Consider the following 18,109-nt stretch of genomic DNA (forward strand, 5'->3'; position numbering starts at 1 on the left):
GCTTTGTACAACCTGACCCAGTGAAACACACTTATCCACAAGCACAGAATTCCTCTGCCTGCTACGGGCTCCAACAACTACAGCAAGGCCCTGTTCACTTCAAAATTGCTTCCTAGAGCAGAATAATCTAATAATTGTTTTAGCTCTGATACAGTGGAGTAAATAACTCATTTTATAAAATTTAGTCTGTGGTGTAAACGAACTATACTGTCTAGTCATGATCAGAATCAATCAGAGCTGTATTTACATAAATTTATCTAGTATTCCATTGTTAATTCTGTGGGACAAATTGCATTAAGGTTCAATTCCACCTGTCCAATCTTTTATACCTTTGGCAAAGGACCCACTCCCAAGGCTGTTGCCATGGCCAGCAGGGCTGGGCCGAGCTGGGATGCTCGCTTTCCACGGGCCAGGGTTTAGGAATGGGATTCCCCAATTTTTTGCTCCTGCTAAAACCACGCTGCTGCTCGCTGCCCTCCCGCCTTCCATGGAAAGCACAAAAAGGAATGATCCCGGGCTGGGATAAGAAAAATTTATTGGGAACAGCAACGAGATAAAAAACAAAAAGTAACAAAAATAATATTGACAACAGAAGGGCTATGAAAAAGGGAAAACTGCAACACAAGGACTGTCTCTTCCCGGCCACAATTTCCTCCTCCCTGCAAAGGATAATCTTCTCCTAGGGGAGAGAGAGAGACATTTTCCTGCCCCTGGCAATGACTTGAGGTGAGAGTGAATGTAATGACACGGCCCTGGCCAGACCCTCGTGTTCTTTGATCCCACATCATGTCATTGGCAGGGGCAGGAAACGAGACAGGTGTCTTCCCAGCATGGATCACAGGGAACATGGATCACCATGGCTCTTCCCAACATGGGTCCTCCAATGAGGGATGAAGCTGGAGCAGGGCACAAAGCTCTCCCTGCAGTTGGGACATTTGCAGGGCTTGCCTTACTGGTGCTTCCGTTGGTGTCTGGCCAAGTCAGAGCTCTGGGTGAATCCCTTCCCACACGTGGCGCACTCATACGGCCTCTCCCCAGTGTGGATGCGCTGGTGCCTGACGAGGGTGAAGTTGTGCTTGAAGCCCTTCCCACAGTCGGGGCAGCGGAAGGACCTCTCCTCATTGTGAATCCGCTCATGCAGGTGGAGATTTGAGCTGGTCTGAAACCTCTTCTGACACGTGCAGCACTCGTAGGGCCTCTCCCCAGTGTGGATGCGCTGGTGGGTGATGAGGTGGGAATTGCGCTTGAAGCCCTTCCCACAATCTGGGCAGCAGAAGGGCCTCTCATCGGTGTGAATCCGCTGGTGTCTGAGGAGATCTGAGCTGATCCGAAACCTCTTCTGGCACTCAGGACACTCATAGGGCCTCTCCCCAGTGTGGATGCGTTGGTGGGTCACAAGGGTGGATCTGTAGCTGAAGCCCTTCCCACATTCCCCACACTCGTAGGCCCATTCCCCAGTGTGGATCATCTGGTGGTGGATCAGGCTGCTGCTCTGCCTGAAGCTCTTCCCACACTCCAAGCACTTGTAGGGCTGCTCCCCATCATGAAGCTGCTCATGGACCACCAGCTCTGAGTTCTGGCTAAAGCTCTCTCCACCTTCCTGGCCCAGGGTGTGTCTTTCCTCCTCAGAGTACCCTGGGCTGGGTTTGGAGCCCCTCATCCTATGGGATCTCTGTGTCTTTTCTTCCCCATTGGATTCCTGTGCCATGGAGCCACTCAAAATGGCCTCTTCCATGAGGCTCTGCCGTGGGGATTTGTCCTCCCTGGTCTCCATCCTCATCTCCTTGTCTGGGGGAGGAAGACCAAGGAGAGGATGGGATTTGCCTCTGTGCCACAGGTAAAGGGAAGGAGATCCTTCCAGCGCTTCCCCAGCAGGATGGTATTGGCTGCAGGTTTGTCCTGCAGCCGGGGGCCATGCTGGGCTGGGAGATGGAGCAGGAGAGAGGGGGAAAGGGGCACTGACTACCTCCTCACCTGCCTGCGTGTCCCGGGGAATCTTTCCCTTAAGCTCAGCCTTCTCCTCCATCTGGCAGTGGTTTTGAGATGGGAAATTCTGTTTTGGGAGGAAAACAAGAGATGAGTGCATTGAGTTTTGCACTGGTTTGCGGGCAAACCAGGTGGAGAATCTAAGACAGAATTACAATTTAATAAGAAAATTAAGATCAAGGCAATGATACAGAAACACGGCCTTAAACTGACACAGTCAGGATATAACCTGACACCCTGTTGCTCAGGGTGGTAGCAGCAGTCCCATTAAATGGTGGCTGCAGTCCTGTTGCAGTGATGAAGTGATTCTGTCGAAGCAGTGATCCTGTAGTAGGGTCTGGTCTTCCTCTGAAGGTCCAGTGGTGCTTATGGAGCTCTTGTCCTCTCCACTACGCAGGGTGCTACCGGTGTTGCAAGGCTCAGCTTATATCCAGGTAGGAATTATTGGCTCATCCCCCTGGGCGGAGCATCCCACAATGGGATGATGTCATTTTATCAGCCCTGCAGGGACACTCAATGGCCCATTCACAGAAGATGGCCCCTGGAGGTTGTTATCAGGGCTCATACATGGAAGAGATAAAGAACACTGCCCTGTCACACTTGCCCCACCCCAGGGGAGGTCTCTGTCCCTGTCATTCCCTTGTTGTCCCCCCTTTTCTCTTCTCTTTCCATGTCTCTCTCTACCTCACATTTACTGTTCAATACAATCCACTTTGGATTTGGTCTTGGTAGCACCTTAATTGGGGCAGAGGCATTTCTCTAACAATTTTCTTAACCAGATTGCAACATTATTTTGGCACAGCGAGTTTAGGCACTGTTCTCTGACCCCAAGTGCCTTGGATAACAGCATGGTTCCCTCCTCTGAAGAGGTTGTGGTCCTCTCTGGAGGAATTCTTAGAAATTTGGATGCAGCTACATCTGAGCAACTTAGGAAAGAATGGATGAGGAAAATGGCTGTTGTGGGTGGCCAGTGTAAAGAAAATGTTTTGTTCTCCTTCCTTGAAAAGTTTGTTAAAAACACTGGAGGAAAGGGAGCAAATTATACCAGTAAGACTGACAAGGTTCACTCACCCCATGGTGAGGAACACAAGGCTGCTAAAAGTCGCACAAGAAGTCCAGCTCAAGTAGCTAAATTTCTGCATAAATGCCAAATTCACAGGCTTAGGGGCTTTGCCACATATGAGAATCATTATTCTCTTCATCCCTGTCACCCTTGTGACAGCCCCACAGTGCTTTCTCTTCCTTTTAATCTGTGTTGGGCCGAATTTCCACTTTTCTTTTATGGGAACCTGCCAGCAGCTGAGCTGGAGCTGTGCAGGAACCAATGAAACTTGGAATTGCCACAGAATTGCTTCTATTATCGGTTTATTAATGTTTGGGATTTATTTGCATTTTCATCACATGTGACTTTTTGGAAAATCAAATATTCATCAAAATGATTAATGCAGAGTTAAATTTAATTTCTGCCAATTTTATTTTGTCCAGTGCCCAGGGGATGCTCAAGGGGTCTCTGCCTCACCCTGGAGGATGCTTGGGAGGGGCTTGTGGGGGCTGTCCCTGTCCCTGTCCCTGTCCCTGTCACGCCAGGTCATTCCCCAAGGGGTCTCCATCATTCTCACCCCAGGGAATGCCTGGGGGCTCTCCCTCCCTCTCATCCCTGTGCCAGGGGGTGCTCGGCCCAGTCTCTGTCCCTCGCAGCCCAGGGGATGCTCGGGGGTCTCTGTCCCCTCACTCTGGGGGATGCTCAGGGGGTCTCCATCCCTCTGGCCTCAGGGAATGCTTGTGCAGGGCTGGGGACCAGGGGCTCTGTGTCCCTCTCACCGCTGAGGGTGCTCGGGGCTGGAGGGGCTCTCCAACCTTCTCATCCCTGGGGAGGCCAGGGGGGTCTCTGTCCCTCTCAGCCCTGGTGTGACCCCACCCAAACATCATCGGGCTCAGAGGGACAGAGACACCCCCAAACCCCCAGAAGAGCTGAACCTGGGATTTGGTTTGGGGCTGAGGATTTAGGATAGGGCTGGATTTGGGGGTGGAGTTGGAGTTAGGGCTGAGATTTGGATTAGAACTGGGATTGGAGTTAAGGCTAGAGATGGGATTGGCTTTAGGGCTGGGATTGGGAATGGGTCTGGGGCTAGACGAGTCTGGCACTGGGATGAGATTAAATACAGAACTGTGAGTGTGTCTAAACATGGAGTGAGATTGAGACTAGGATCAGGGCCAGGTTTGGGACTGAGCTCACCCCGAGCGGGACAGGGGGGATGTCACTGCAGGATGTCCCTGGCATTGTCCCAGCCTTCCTCAGGCACCTCCAAACCTGGGAGGCAGCTGGGTGCTCCAAGATCCAGGTGCTCCTACCCTGCCCTTCAATACCAGGCGAGCATTCCCTGAGGGTAGCCCACTAACCCACTCTCCTGGATTGCCAAACAGATTGTATTCTCTTTGCCTTCTGTATGGCAGTTGTCTTCTATTAACTGGGCAGTTTTCCTTATCTCTTCAACACCCAATCCTCCCTCTGGGCAGACATCTGCTGATAACGGCTATTGAATGGCACTGCATGACTGATAAGAACTACAGCATCCCATTGTGAGATGCTCTGCCCAGAGGGGAGAGCCAAGCATTCCTACCCAGATATAATCTTGAGTTTCTGGAACACCAGCATGGCTTTCTCCACTGGATTTTCCCAGAGAAACAGCAGCTGCCTCTTCCACTGGATCTTCGGAGGAAGACTACACCTTTCTACAGGATCCCTGCTCCAGCAGAACCACTCCTGGCACTCCAATTGGACTGCAGCCACCATTCCAATTGGACTGCTACCAACACCCTGACCAACAGGGTGTCAGGTTGTGTTCTGACTCTGTCAGTGTTGTCTTGCTTTACTGCATTGTTTATTTTATATTTTTATTGTTTCCCTAATAAAGAACTGTTATTCCTGCTCCCATATTTTTTCCTGAGAGCCCCTTAATTTAAAATTTATAACAATTCAGGGGGAGGGGGTTCACATTTTGCTTTTAGGAGAGGCTTCTGCCTTCCTTAGCAGATACCTGTCTTTCCAAAACAAGATGGAGTGACATCAATCTCTGCTTAATAACTGGTTTTGCTTTAATGCAGTTACGTTGAAATCACTTCCTAGTATATGATATAATATGATATGATATATTATATATGATATATAATATGTTGCAGCTGTTATACCTCAGAGTAAATTTTTCTGATTAAGATAATATTGTCTAATCATTACCATAATAGATAATATATATCTACAGAAATCTATATGTTTGCCATCCTTAATCCTATATATCGGATATAATATATATATATATATATATATAAAATATACGTATAATATATAAAAATATATTAAAAAAAATAAATATAGATAGGTAGATGATAGATAGATAGATAGATAGATAGATAGATAGATAGATAGATAGATAGATAATATAAATAATATATAGGTTATATATCTCTGGTTTGCCATCCTTAATCCCGTGGGACAAATTCTATAAAGGTTTCATTCCACCTTTATAATTCTTTACATGCAAAATCTTGAAAGTCTGGGATTAGGATTGGAAACAGCTGCTCTAAGGCTCCTCTCACAAAAAGAAGTTTAGAAAGCTTGGAGGTCCTTGCAGGTGTTTGGAGATCTGTGGGAGCCATTGGGGGTCCAATTTACAGCTCAATTAACAGACAATAACTGCCTTACCTGTGACAAATGGCAAATAGAATACACACATTATCTTTCAAACCAGAACAACAGGAATTCAAATTAATAAAATGCAACATAACATTGCTCAAATCTAACAATAATGAAGCTTAACTTTTCTTAATCTTACCAACCCTGAATTTGCATTAAATTAAACATCACGGAATCAAAAATTAATATCCTTAAAAGTTATTGTCCTGGTTTAGGGCAAGTTTGGGAGATAACTCCTAAAGGGGCTTCTCTACAAAAGCAGATTCAATTGCCCCTCCCCCCTCTAACTGGTTTGGGAGAAAATATCTCCTTGGAGAAAAAAGTGGAAAGAAACCTGTTTATTAAACAATAGAACCCAAACAATATTAAACAATAAAACTTCTCACTGCTCCAAAGAAAGCAAACTCAGAACAGTCCCCTCCCCGGGTTGCAGCTCGGCTCACTCAGTCTCTGATCAGTCTCTCTGGAGCTGGAAACGCCGCGGCCCAGGCCCGGCCAGGGGGGCTACAGGTGGAGCTGCTGGTGCTCTTCTGGGTGTTCAATCCAGAGCAGGCTTGAACAGGTCCAAGAAAAAAAGGAAAAAATCACAGTCCAGGGAACTTCTTTGCCTCAGCTAGCTAAAACTAACTAAAAGCAGAAAAAAAAGGGAAAAAGGAGCTCTGTCCGGCTGTCTGTCCATCTGCAGACAACACAGTCCAGGAGCAGGAATGTGGAGGAGTGAGAGCAGTCTGAAAACAAACTGCGCGCTTCTTCCCTCCCCTCTTCACTGTCTGGAAGAGAGTCTTAAAGATGTAAAACTTATTATTTGGTATAAACAGAACAAGACGATTGGGGATAAAAGCATCATATAGTCAACCCAGGACAGTTATACGTACAACAAAATTTAACTTATTCTGATGCTATTAATGGAAATAAGGCACTGAAAAGTTGAACAATCTGCGATTGAAATAACAGCATGAAGGATTTACTGGAGGGATTAAAAGCATGTAATAAGTGTGTAATATTTTTATGTAATTTAGTTTTGAGAGAAGCCCATGGTAGCCACAAATTTTATGCAAGTATAAATTTACAAAGACCTATTAAAGTGCAGTTTTATTGAAAGAAACAACAATGTGGAATTCGGCAAACTGCCCAGCAAACCAGCAGCTTTTTGAAATTGTATTTAGTGTCATTCCAGAGGGTCAATTTACCAGCATTTCTGTTAAAGAACCTCCGACAAGTGCCGTGGTGGGGGGCTGGCGGAGCCGCGCCGGGGGCTCGGGGGAACCGCGCCGGGAGCAGCCGAGCCACGCACCCCAAACCGCCCGCGGTTCCCCCTCCTGCCCCAGAGCCTGTGAATGTGCCTCCGTGCCACAGGGAAGGGGCAGGAGATCCCCCAGTGCATCCCCAGCAGGACGGCGTCGGCAGTGGGGTTGTCCTGCAGCCAGGGGCCATGCTGGGCTGGGAGATGGAGCAGGAGAGAGGGGGAAAGGGGCACTGACTTCCTCCTCACCTGCCTGCGTGTCTCAGGGCATCTTCCTCTTCCTTGCAGCCTTCTCCTCTATTGGGCCAAGATTTGGGAAGGGGAAATCCTGGTTTGGGGAAAAACAAGGGATGAGCACAGTGTGTCTGAAGGTCCTTTGCCCAAGTCCATCCCTAGAAGTCACCTGGTATCCATAAAAACCTTGAAAAGCAAAAGTGAATCAAAAAAAGCCACCAGGAGTGTCCCATTTCCAGTCTCATCCCTCTGGGGTTCTGGTGGTCCCCTGTCTCATGGCTGCCAAGGATCCCAGAGCACATGTGGATCCCCCCTCTCCAGGCTCCTGCTTAGGGATGCTGGGGGGTTTTGGGGTCCCAGGCTCCCTCTCTCCAGCCTCCCCCAATCCAGTCACTTGGGGCTCTCTCCTCTCCCCACTGCCCTGTCCTGGTTTAGGGCAAATTTGGGAGAAAACCTAGAAAAGGGGTTTCCTCTAGAAAGCAAATTCAAGCAGCCTCTCCCCCAATCAGTTTGGGAAAAGATTTCTTTGGAGAAAAGTGGAAAAACCTGGTTATTTAAAAGACAAAGCATTTATGAGCACAGCAAATGACGAATATTAAACAATAAAATCTCTTGACGCTCCAAAAGAGATGACAAACTCAGAAAGTCCCTCTGTGGGCTGTAGCTCTGCTCACTCAGTCTCTTATCAGTTTCTCCATCACTGGAAATGCCGTGGACCAGGCTCGGGCCAATGGGCCACAGGTGGAGCTGCCAGTGCTCTTCTGGATGTTCAGAGCAGGTTTAAACAGCTCTAAAGTAAAAGAAAAACTACAGTCCAGGGCACTTATCTGCCTTAGAGAGCTAAGAACGAAATAAAACCAAAGGAGAGCCCTGTCCTGCAATCTGTCCAGCAGCCAGAATATGGAGGAGTGCAGTTTCTAAAAAACCTGCTCACTTCCTGCCTCCTTTCGATCTCAGAACCAGCCTTAAAGGTGCAGAACTCATTTCTGGGCTAAATAGATGAAGAGGGTATGAGCATGATCCCAGGTCCAGCCCTTCTGGGGGTTTGGGGGTGTCTCTGTCCCTCTGAGCCCGATGATGTTTGGGTGGGGTCACACCAGGGCTGAGAGGGACAGAGACCCCCCCGGCCTCCCCAGGGATGAGAAGGTCGGAGAGCCCCCCCAGCCCCAAGCACTCTCAGCGGTGAGAGGGACACAGAGCCCCTGGTCCCCAGCCCTGCACAAGTATTCCCTGAGGCCAGAGGGATGGAGACCCCTGAGCATCTCCCAGATTGAGGGGACAGAGACCCCTGAGCATCCCCTGGGCTGAGAGGGACAGAGACTGGGCCGAGCACCCCCCTGACACAGGGGTGAGTGGGAGGGAGACCTCCCCAGGCATTCCGTGGAGTGAGAATGATGGAAACCCCCTGGGGAATGGTCTGGGGTAACAGAGACAGGGACAGCCCCCACAAGCTCCTCCCAAGCATCCCCCAAGGCGAGAGGAACAGAGACCCCTTGAGCATCCCCTGGGCACTGGACAAAATAAACTTGGCAGAAATCAAACTTAACTCTGCATAAACCACTTTGATGAATATTTAATTTTCCCACAAGTCACATATGATGAAAATGCAAACAAATCCCAAGCATTAATAAACTGACAATAGAAGCAATTCTGTGGCAATTCCAAGTTTCATTGGTTCCTGCACAGCTCCAGCTCAGCTGCTGGCAGGTTCCCGTAAAAGAAAAGTGGAAATTTGGACCAATACAGGTTGTTAAAAGGAAACAAATTTCTGTAGAACGATCACAAAGGCTCCAGGGACAAAGAGAATAATGATTCTCACATTTGGCAAAGTCCTAAACCCTCTCAATTTGGGAGTTATTTGGAAATTTAGCTAGATGAGCTGGGCTTCTTTTAGGACTTTTAGCAGCCTTGTTTTCCTCACCTTGCGGTGAATGAACCTTGTCAGCCTCTCTGGTATCATTCACTCCCTTTTCTCCAGTGATTTTAACAAACTTTTCAAGAAAGGACAAGAAAGTATTTTCTTCACACTGGCCACCCACAACAGCCATTTCCTTCATCAGTTCTCCCATAAATCCCTCAGAGAAAGCGGCATCCAAGTTTCCAAGACTTCCTCCAGAAAGAGCCACAAGCTCCTCAGAGGAGGGAACCATGCTGTTGTCAAAGGCACTTGGGGTCAGACAACAGTGCCTAAACTCACTGTGCCAAAATAATGTCACAATCTAGTTAAGGAAACTGTTGGAGAGATGCCTCTGCCCCAATTAAGGTACTAAGGAGACCAAATCCAAAGTGGATTTTATTGAACAGTAAATGTGAGGTAAAGAAAGAGAGATGAAAAGAAAGAGAAAAGGGGGGAGAGCAAGAGACAGGGACAGAGAGCCTCACTGGGGTGCAGCAAGTGTGACATTGTCCCCTGTGTGCGTGGCTGTCCCGGGGTGGGGGTTTTACACCTGAGCCAGTTTGGGTAAGGGGGGTGGTGTTCACCCCCCGAGCAGGGATTGCCCCACTGTTTCAGGTTACAGTGTAAGATGTAACCAAATGCATGTTTTCAGTCACCATCTTCATAAACTGTTATACACAGGCGGGGCAGTGTTCTTAATCTCTTCCATGACTCAGCCCTGATAACGCCCTGCAGGGGCTATCTTCTGTTCATGGCCCATTGAGTGTCCCTGCAGGACTGATAGAATTACATCATCCCATTGTGGCATGCTCCGCCCAGGGGGATGAGCCAAGCATTCCTACCTGGATATAAACTGAAGCTTACAGCCCCAGGAGCACCTTGGCTACTGGATTCCCAGAGGACAAGAGCTCCATAAGCACCACTGGAGCTTCAGAGGAAGACCAGACCCTTCTACAGGATCACTGCTTTGACAGAATCACATTCATCACTGCAACAGAACAGCAGCCACCATTTATTGGGACTGCTGCCACCACCCTGAGCAACAGGGTGTCAGGTTATATCCTGACTCTGTCAGTTTAAGGCCGTGTTTCTGTATCATTGCCCTGATCTTAATTTTCTTATTAAATTGTAATTCTGGCTTAGATTCTCCCCCTGGTTTGCCCTCAAACCACTACAAAACTCAATGTACTCATCTCTTGTTTTCATCCCTAAGCAGAATTTCCAATCCCAAAACCATCACCCGATGGAGGAGGAAGCTGTGAGGAAGAGGAAGATTCCCTGGGACCACCAGGTAGGTGAGGAGGAAGTCAGTGCCCCTTTCCCCCTCTCTTCTGCTCCAACTCCCAGCCCAGCATGGCCCCCAGCTGCAGGACAACCCTGCTGCCAATGCCGTCCTGCCGGGGATACTCATGGGGGATCTCCTTCCCTTTCCCTGTGGCACAGAGGCAAATTCCATCCTCCCCTTGCCCTGCCTTCCGCAGACAAGGAGCTGAGGATGGAGGCCAGGGAGGACAAATCCCCACGGCAGAAACTCGTGGAAGAGGCTGTGTTGAGCAGCTCTACTGCACATGAATTTAACAAGAAGGAGATTTCCCCGAGATCCTGCAGGAGGAGTGGCTCCAAACCCAGCCCAGGGTGCTCTGAGGAGGAAAGACCCACCCTGGGCCAGGAAGGTGGACAGAGCTTCAGCCAGAGCTCAGAGCTGGTGGTCTGTGAGAAGCTTCAGGATGGGGAGCAGCCCTACAAGTGCTTGGAGTGTGGGAAGAGCTTCAGGCAGAGCAGCAGCCTGACCCGCCACCAGATGATCCACACCGGGGAATGGCCCTATGAGTGTGGGGAATGTGGGAAGGGCTTCAGCCAGAGGTCTCACCTCATGAACCACCAACACATCCACACTGGGGAGAGACCCTACGAGTGTCCTGATTGCCAGAAGAAGTTTCACACCAACTCCAATCTCCTCAGCCATCAGCGCATCTACACTGGAGAGCTTCCCTATGACTGCCCCACATGTGGGAAGAGATTTCACGCCAGGTCCCATCTCCTTTTGCATGAGCGAATTCACACAGATGAGAGGCCCTTCTGCTGCCCTGACTGTGGCAAGGACTTCAAGCAAAACTCCCACCTCGTCACCCACCGGCGCATCCACACTGGGGAGAGGCCCTACGAGTGTCCCCAGTGTGGGAAGAGCTTCTCAGACAGCTCTAACTACACCAGACACCTGCGGAGTCACCGGTAAGGGGAGCCCTGCAAGAGGCGTGACTGCAACGTAAGGGCTTTGTGCCCCGATGTAATCACATTGCTTTTCCCAGTAAATTGTTGTTTTCCCAGCCTGGGATCTTTGCCTTTTGTGCTTTCCATGGGAGGTGGGAGGGCAGCGAGCAGCAGCACAGTTTTAGCAGAAGCAGGAAATTGGGGAATCCCATTCCTGAACCCTGGCCCATGGAAAATGAGCATCCCAGCAGGTCCCTGCCCTGCTGGCCATGGCAACAGGGAGCGGGTCCCTGGCTGGGGCTGTGGGAACCTCTTCCCTCTGCTGCCCAGGGACAGGACTGGAGGGAACAGCTGCAGCTGAGTCGGGGCAGGCTGAGGTTGGATCTCAGGAAAAGGTTTTTCCCCAGAGGCTGCTGGGGCGCTGTCCAGGCTCCCCAGGGAAGGCTCCCAGCTCCAGGGCCCTCTGAGCTCCAGCAGCGCTTGGCCAGCGCTGCCAGGCCCAGGCTGGCATTGTTGGGGTGTCCTGTGCACAGCCAGCAGTTGGACTCCAGGATCCTGATGGGTCCCTCCCAGCTCAGCCAATTCTGTGGATCTGGGGGAACAGGGGCCTGGTGATGGTTGCCATGAAAACTGACCATAGGAATGGGGCTGGTGATGGTTGCCCACTAAGGATCAGATTTGTCACAGGGGTTCCATGGGGACTTTCCAAGAGTCTCCAGGCTGTTCAAGAGCTGGAAGGTCACAGGCAGAGACAGGGGCTCCATGGACACCTCCCAGGGGTTTCTGGGGATGATAAAGAGCCCTGTGCTCAGAGGCAGTCACAGCCATTCCATGGTGACATCCCAGGGGACCTTGGGCTGCAAAGGCACCGATCTGTCACAGGCACTCACAGGGGCTTCACGGTGACATGCCAGGAGTCCCCAGGCTGCCAAGGAGCCGGGATGTCCCAGACACTCACAGGGGCTCCAGTCATGGTCACAGTGGGAGCTTCAGGCAAAAGCTTTATTTCTTTATTAGAGAAATCCCTGTTGAGTCATGACATGGAGAAATGACACCCAACACCCACCCACCGTGGATCCTCATACCCCTGCAGGGCCCCTAGTCTTCTAAAATTCCTTTTAATACAGGAGACTGGGAGCAGCTGGATCCAATCCCAGCCCCAGACTGTGCCAAAAGTTGTAAAAGATTGGACAGGTGAAATTGAACTTTAACGCAATTTGTCCCACAGGATTAATGATGGAATACGACATATATTTATATAAATACAGCTCTGATTGATTCTGATCATCATTAGACACAATGGCTTATTTATACCACAGAGTAAATTAAAAAAAAAAGTTATTTACTCCACAGTATAGGAACTATAACAATTATTAGAATATTCTGCTCTAGGAAGCAATTTTGAAGTCAACAGGGCCTGGCTGGAGTTGTTGGAGCCCACTGCAGGCAGAGCCTCCTGCTCCAGCAGGAACTGCCTTTCCTGTGCCAGGAGCAGGGCAGGTCCCGCTGCAGGAAAAGCCCCAGGCCAGCCCCAGCACAGGGAAGGGCTCGGGCACAAGGGCAGAGTGCCGTGCTGGGAGCTGTGCCAGGCAGAGCCTGAGGCACCAAAGGCACCTTGGCAGCAGCAGCTGCTTGCAGGGCATGGCCAGAAGCCTCCCTTGGCAGCCCGGCCTGGTGGCCAGCACTGCAGAGCTGCTGCCTCAGGGCTCATTTCTGCCTGGGCTCTGAAAAGCCACTTCTGCTCCAGGAGCCTGCCTGGGAAGCCATTGGCCCCAGCACCTTGGGGACAAGATATGAATGAGAAAACTCTTCATGCCAGCAGAGACAAGGCAGGGGCAGAGGAAAGGGGAGAGCCAGGCCCAGGGCACAGGGCTGCCATGGTGATGGCTGTGAGGTCACTGCCCCTGCAGCAGCTTGGCTGCCCTCAGCAGACATTCTGGCCAGAAGCGTTGTGAGGGCACCCAGCACATCAGAGAACACACACAACAGGAATTCTGTCCTTGGGGATGAGAGGGTCAGGTTGCACAAGGCTCCTGCTCTTGAATAATTCCTGAGATGGGGAATCCAGTTCTGTGGAAGAACAGTTCCAGTTTTGTGCCATTCTCATCATTGTAAAATATTTTCTCCTTCTAACAAATGTAAATCCACCCTCACTCATTTCAGAGATATTGACCCTTCTTCTGTCACTGCAAGATTTGGGAGAAAATAACTTTGACCATTTTTTTTGTGTTTTCACAGACCTTGGTGAGGACCCAAAAATCTCCCAAGATGGGGTTTGGAGGCCTCATCACATAACCAGCAGGAGGAGGCTGTAGGCTCTGGGCTCACTGGCGTGGAGACTGAGGACAGAACAGGAGCAGTCCGGGAGGGAGTAAAGGGTGGTTTCACAGAGTGTGGAGCTTTTCTTTATTGTGGGAATGAGCCTGAAGAAGAAATAATTGTGCTAAGGGCAGCTGGGGAGGCCCAGACTGGACACCAGGAGAAAGGAATTTCCCTGCCAGGGCAGGGCTGTGGTGCAGCACATCCCCCAGAAGGCGCCTGGAGCAGTCCAAGGCTTTGTGTGGGCAGGCAGAGGCAGGCAAGAGGCAGAGCTGTCAGCAAAGGAAGGGGCCAGCCAGGTGGGGCAGCCGGGGGATGAGGACAGCCTGCAGGGACAGAGTCGTAGGGCAGGGACACCGTAGCACAGCCTGGGCTGCACAGGGCACAGGGATGGGCAGCAGCTGCAAGGCCCTGACAGAGCCAACATGTGCAGACACAAAGAGCACCAAAGCCCCAGAGGGTCATTAAAGTCCTTGTGCTGTGTCTGTGCTGCTGAGCTGGGCCGGGCTCCTGGCCCAGAGGCAGCTCCTGGCAAGAGCAGCGCTGCAGAGAGACAGCTCTGGCCAGGAGCAGCTCCTGTGCACAGCCCAGCAGGGCTGGGGCACTGCCAGGGCAGCTCAGGGACACCAGCAGGGCACAGACAGAGCTGACAGGGGCTCAGCACTGGCAGGGGCTGGGGGATGTCCCAGAGGGGGCTGTGTCACAGCGGCACCTCTGTGGCTGTGTCCTAGAGGCACAGAGCAGCTGTGATGTCAGCAAGGGTCTGTGTGACAGCACAGAGTGGGCTGTGTGAGGTCACAGGTTGGGCTATGACATCAGAGTTTTTTGTGTGAGGTCATTGAGCAGCTAGAGCATCATAGAGGGGATTCTGTGACATCCCAGAGCAGGCTGTGACATCATGGCATGGCTGTATGACATCATAGAGCAGGCTGTAAGGTCACAGTGTGTGCTGTGATACTAGAGAGTGGCAATATGGTATTACAGAGACGGTTTTGTGACATCACTGAGGGGGTTGTGACATCACAGAAGTCTCTGTAATGTCATAGAGTAGGGTGTGAGGCCATGGAGCACACTCTGTCGTCATGGAAGGCAGCTCTGTGACATCAGAGAGTGGGTTGTGACATCACTATGTGACTAAGTAACATCATAGAGCCAGATGTGACATTACAGAACAGACTGTGACATCACATGGTGACTTTGTGACATCACCAAATTTTCTGTGACATCACAGAGCAGCTTTATGGTATCACAGACTGATATTCTAGCACTGGCCCTTGTGATATCATGAAGGGGCTTTGTGACATCACAGAGCAGCCTGTGACATCACAGAGCAATAGTGTGTCATCACAGAGTTGCCTGTGACATCATAGAGTAGGCTTTGTGACATCATAGAATGGATTCTGCCATCACAGGGCACCTGTGTGACATCACACAGGGGTTGTGACATCACAGAATGGCTGTGTGACATCCCAGGGGAGGATGTGTAATATCACAAGATTAACTGTGACATCATAATGAGGGCTGTGTCATCACAAAGGGGCTGTGTGTCATCACAGGGGCTGGGTGACATCACAGGGGCACTGTGAGGTCACTGGGGAGGTCACTCTGCCCCAGCCCCCCTCACAGTTCCCCCAGAGCAGTCCAACCCTGCTCGTGCACAGCGGGGTCCCCTGTCCCCCCAGGTCCCCCCGCCCCCGGCGCCGCAGCCTCCCCCAGAGGATGTTCCACGAGATCGACCCCAGACCCTGACACAGGGATGGGGGGCCGGGACCCTGGGGGTGGGACAGGGGGACAGGGACCCCCCGGCAGTGTCCCCGTGTCCCCCAGGGCCAGAGCCTGGGCCAGGGCTCCTTCACCCTGTTATAAATGAGGGCTTGAGAGCACTGAAAAAATCCCCAGCAAGGGATCAGCAAAAGCCAGATTTAATATTAAGGGACAGCACCACAAAGTTCCTTGGCAAGAGTCACTCCTGACTGGACACTTCAGGCACACCAGGGAAATAAAGCAACAACAAAACCAAATCAAATCCAGACAATCAAACCAGAAATAAACCAAGAACTGACCCTGTGTGTGTGTGTGTCAACAGGACAGTGAGGGCAAGGATAAAAGGAATACGGCCTAAAAGGTGAACAGGACTAAACATAGCTCAAGCTTAACAGGACTTAACTTATACCTTAACCTTAAGTGATACCTTAAACTTCACAATTTAGCAAAAGTACAGCACTTAAGAGTATTTAACCTATGACCTATGACTTATCAATTTAAAAGAGGAATAACACTTAACAATATTCAACTTAGGTTATAACTTATATTAAACATAACAACTGAGCAAAAGAACCACCCTTAGTAGCATTTAACTTCACTTAGACCTCATGATTTAACCTCACTTACAGGCCTGACTGACTCAGCTATCCAAGGCACTCCAACCCCTCCGAGAGCAGCATTTCTGCCACATTTCCCCAGCACAGGCACTCCTGTGTGCACACAGACACAAAGAGTCAGTGCAAGGCACCTGTGAGAAATTCCCCTCAGGGCAGGAAATGCTCCCTGTGGATGCTTTGGCATCTCCCCAGCGGGTGAAGGGTTGAGCCTGGAGGAGTGGGGGGATCGGCCCAGGCTCCCTCATTGTTCAGGGATCCCCGAGTGCAGCAAACGGGAGAGTTCCCGGCTGGGAGAGGCCCCACTCAGAGGGAGTTGCTGGCCCAGGAGAGCTCCAAGGGGCTCCTTTTGCAGCGCTGTTTGTAGGGCCCCAAGAGAGGGGCTGCAGTCACAGCAATGGTTCATCCTGGCCGCACTTGGCATCAACAGCTTTCTTTGGCACTGTGAGAACAGGGATGTTGTGCCTCTGAGGGAACAAAACCAGTTCCCAGGGATGCTCCTCCAGCAACCAGGAGCTGGTTGGGCAGCAGCAGTGCCTGGAGCAGACAGTGTTTGTGCTGAGATGCAGAGGAGCTGAGCCCAGGGGCTGTTGGCCAAGGCCGAGGCCCAGGGTGTAGCCATGATATTTTAGTGAAAAATCCTTTGCTAGGATTTTTCCTGTCCTGAGGAGCTGAGAACCTCAGGAAAGAAATGTAAAGAATAACTATCTGCTGCTGTGGAATGCCACAGATGCATCTTTCATTGGTCCATGTAGATTGTTTTCAATTAGTGACCAATCACAGCCACCTGTGCCAAGGCTGTGAGCAGTCACAGGATTTTGTTATTGATTCCTGTTCTGTTCTTGTCTTGGTAGCCTTCTGATCTTCTTCTCTCTGTTCTTTTAGTATAGTTGTAATGTGGTATTTTAATATAATATATAACATAATAAATCAGCCTTCTGATGAAAATGGAGTCAAGCCTCATGTCCTCACACAAGGGGTTTCAGTATAAACAAGAGTCCTGGCCAGGCTTTGGGAGAAACCAAACAGGAGAATGAAACCAGATGTTCTCACACTAGCAGTGATGTCAGCTTGTTTGTTTGACAGTGTAAAAGCTGTGTCCTTTCACAGCAGGCTTGGAGCCCGGTTGCCTGCAAAGGTGGAGGCACCTGCAGGAATTCCCAGTGTCTGGGAGTGGCTCTGCAGTCCTTGTCTGCCCCAGCTGATGTGTGGATCTGGGTGATGGTAAAGTCTGAGGGTAACTGGTGATGGACCTTTCTTTAATCACTGCAGGCAATCTTTGGTAGTAATGACTGGATGGATTGCTGAGCTTCTTTTGTAATTCTTTGCTAACGATTATGTGCTTTGCTGAGCTTATCCTTTTGTAATTCTTTGCAGCTGTGCATTATATAAATTACAGGATTCCTTAAGTTGGTGTCTGTGTCTTTGGTACTGACCCTGCCCACTGGTGAAACAGAGCCCCCTCTTGCCTAAGAATTACCTGGCAAGGCAAAAACCCTCACTCCAACATTCCCCCCTTCCTCCTTGTTCCCCGCACTTCATACACTGAGCATGATGTCCTGTGGTCTGGGGTATCCCCGGGGTCAGTTGGGGTCACCTGTCCTGGCTGTGTCCCCTGCCAAGCTCCCCCACAGCCCCAGCCCCTGCCCAGCGTGGCTGGAGGAGGGGCAGGACAGGCCTTGGCTCTGTTGCAGCTCAGCAAGAACACAACCATCTCTGCGTGCTCAGCCCTGTGCTCAGCACCCGGCCCAGCAGTGTCTCAGTGCCAGTGTCTGTGCCCTCAGTCCCTGCCAGGGCTTTCCATGGCAGCTGCCAGGACAGGTGACCCAGGTGTCACCCCCAGTGAGGGCTGCCATGGAAACAGTGCCAGCACTGCCCCTTTCTGTCTGGCTGAGCTGGCCTTTGGCCCTGGCAGTGCCCTTTGCTGCTGGTTCCTGGTGCCTGAGCGGCCAGCGCGGCACAGGGCAGGTGGCCATGGCACAAGCCCCCAGCAAGGGATCCCCTCTGGCTCTGGGCAGTGACAGCAGCCCTGAGCAATGGGCTGGCGCGCTGTGGTCGGTGCAGTGTCCATCCAACAGTGTCTTGTAATGGCCCAGTGCAGACTGGGATGATGATCCACCCTCCCAGCTGGCCCAGGGCAGGTCTGCAGT

The 18,109-nt window shown here is 50.8% G+C and overlaps 1 protein-coding gene and 1 pseudogene across 1 annotated transcript; one reads left to right on the top strand and one right to left on the bottom strand.

The window, feature by feature from the left end:
• Nucleotides 1-949: 949 nt before the first annotated feature.
• LOC135287585 (zinc finger protein 883-like) overlaps nucleotides 950-18,109 on the bottom strand; it is a 182,419-nt pseudogene continuing 165,259 nt past the window's right edge.
• Nucleotides 10,295-11,287, top strand: LOC135287536 (gastrula zinc finger protein XlCGF49.1-like). The gene is made up of 2 exons (XM_064400829.1): nucleotides 10,295-10,346; nucleotides 10,533-11,287. Exons 1-2 carry the CDS (start codon nucleotides 10,295-10,297, stop codon nucleotides 11,285-11,287), a joined length of 807 nt encoding a protein of 268 aa, XP_064256899.1.

Source organism: Passer domesticus, chromosome 30 (genome assembly GCF_036417665.1).
Source record: "Passer domesticus isolate bPasDom1 chromosome 30, bPasDom1.hap1, whole genome shotgun sequence".
Classification (NCBI taxonomy): domain Eukaryota; kingdom Metazoa; phylum Chordata; class Aves; order Passeriformes; family Passeridae; genus Passer; species Passer domesticus.

Excerpts from the sequence above, each read along its gene's own strand:
- LOC135287536 (XM_064400829.1), top strand. The coding sequence starts at position 10,295 with ATGGAGGAGGAAGCTGTGAGGAAGAGGAAGATTCCCTGGGACCACCAG. Across the intron at positions 10,347-10,532 it reads TCCCTGGGACCACCAGGTAG|ACAAGGAGCTGAGGATGGAG; the intron begins GTGAGGAGGAAG and ends TGCCTTCCGCAG.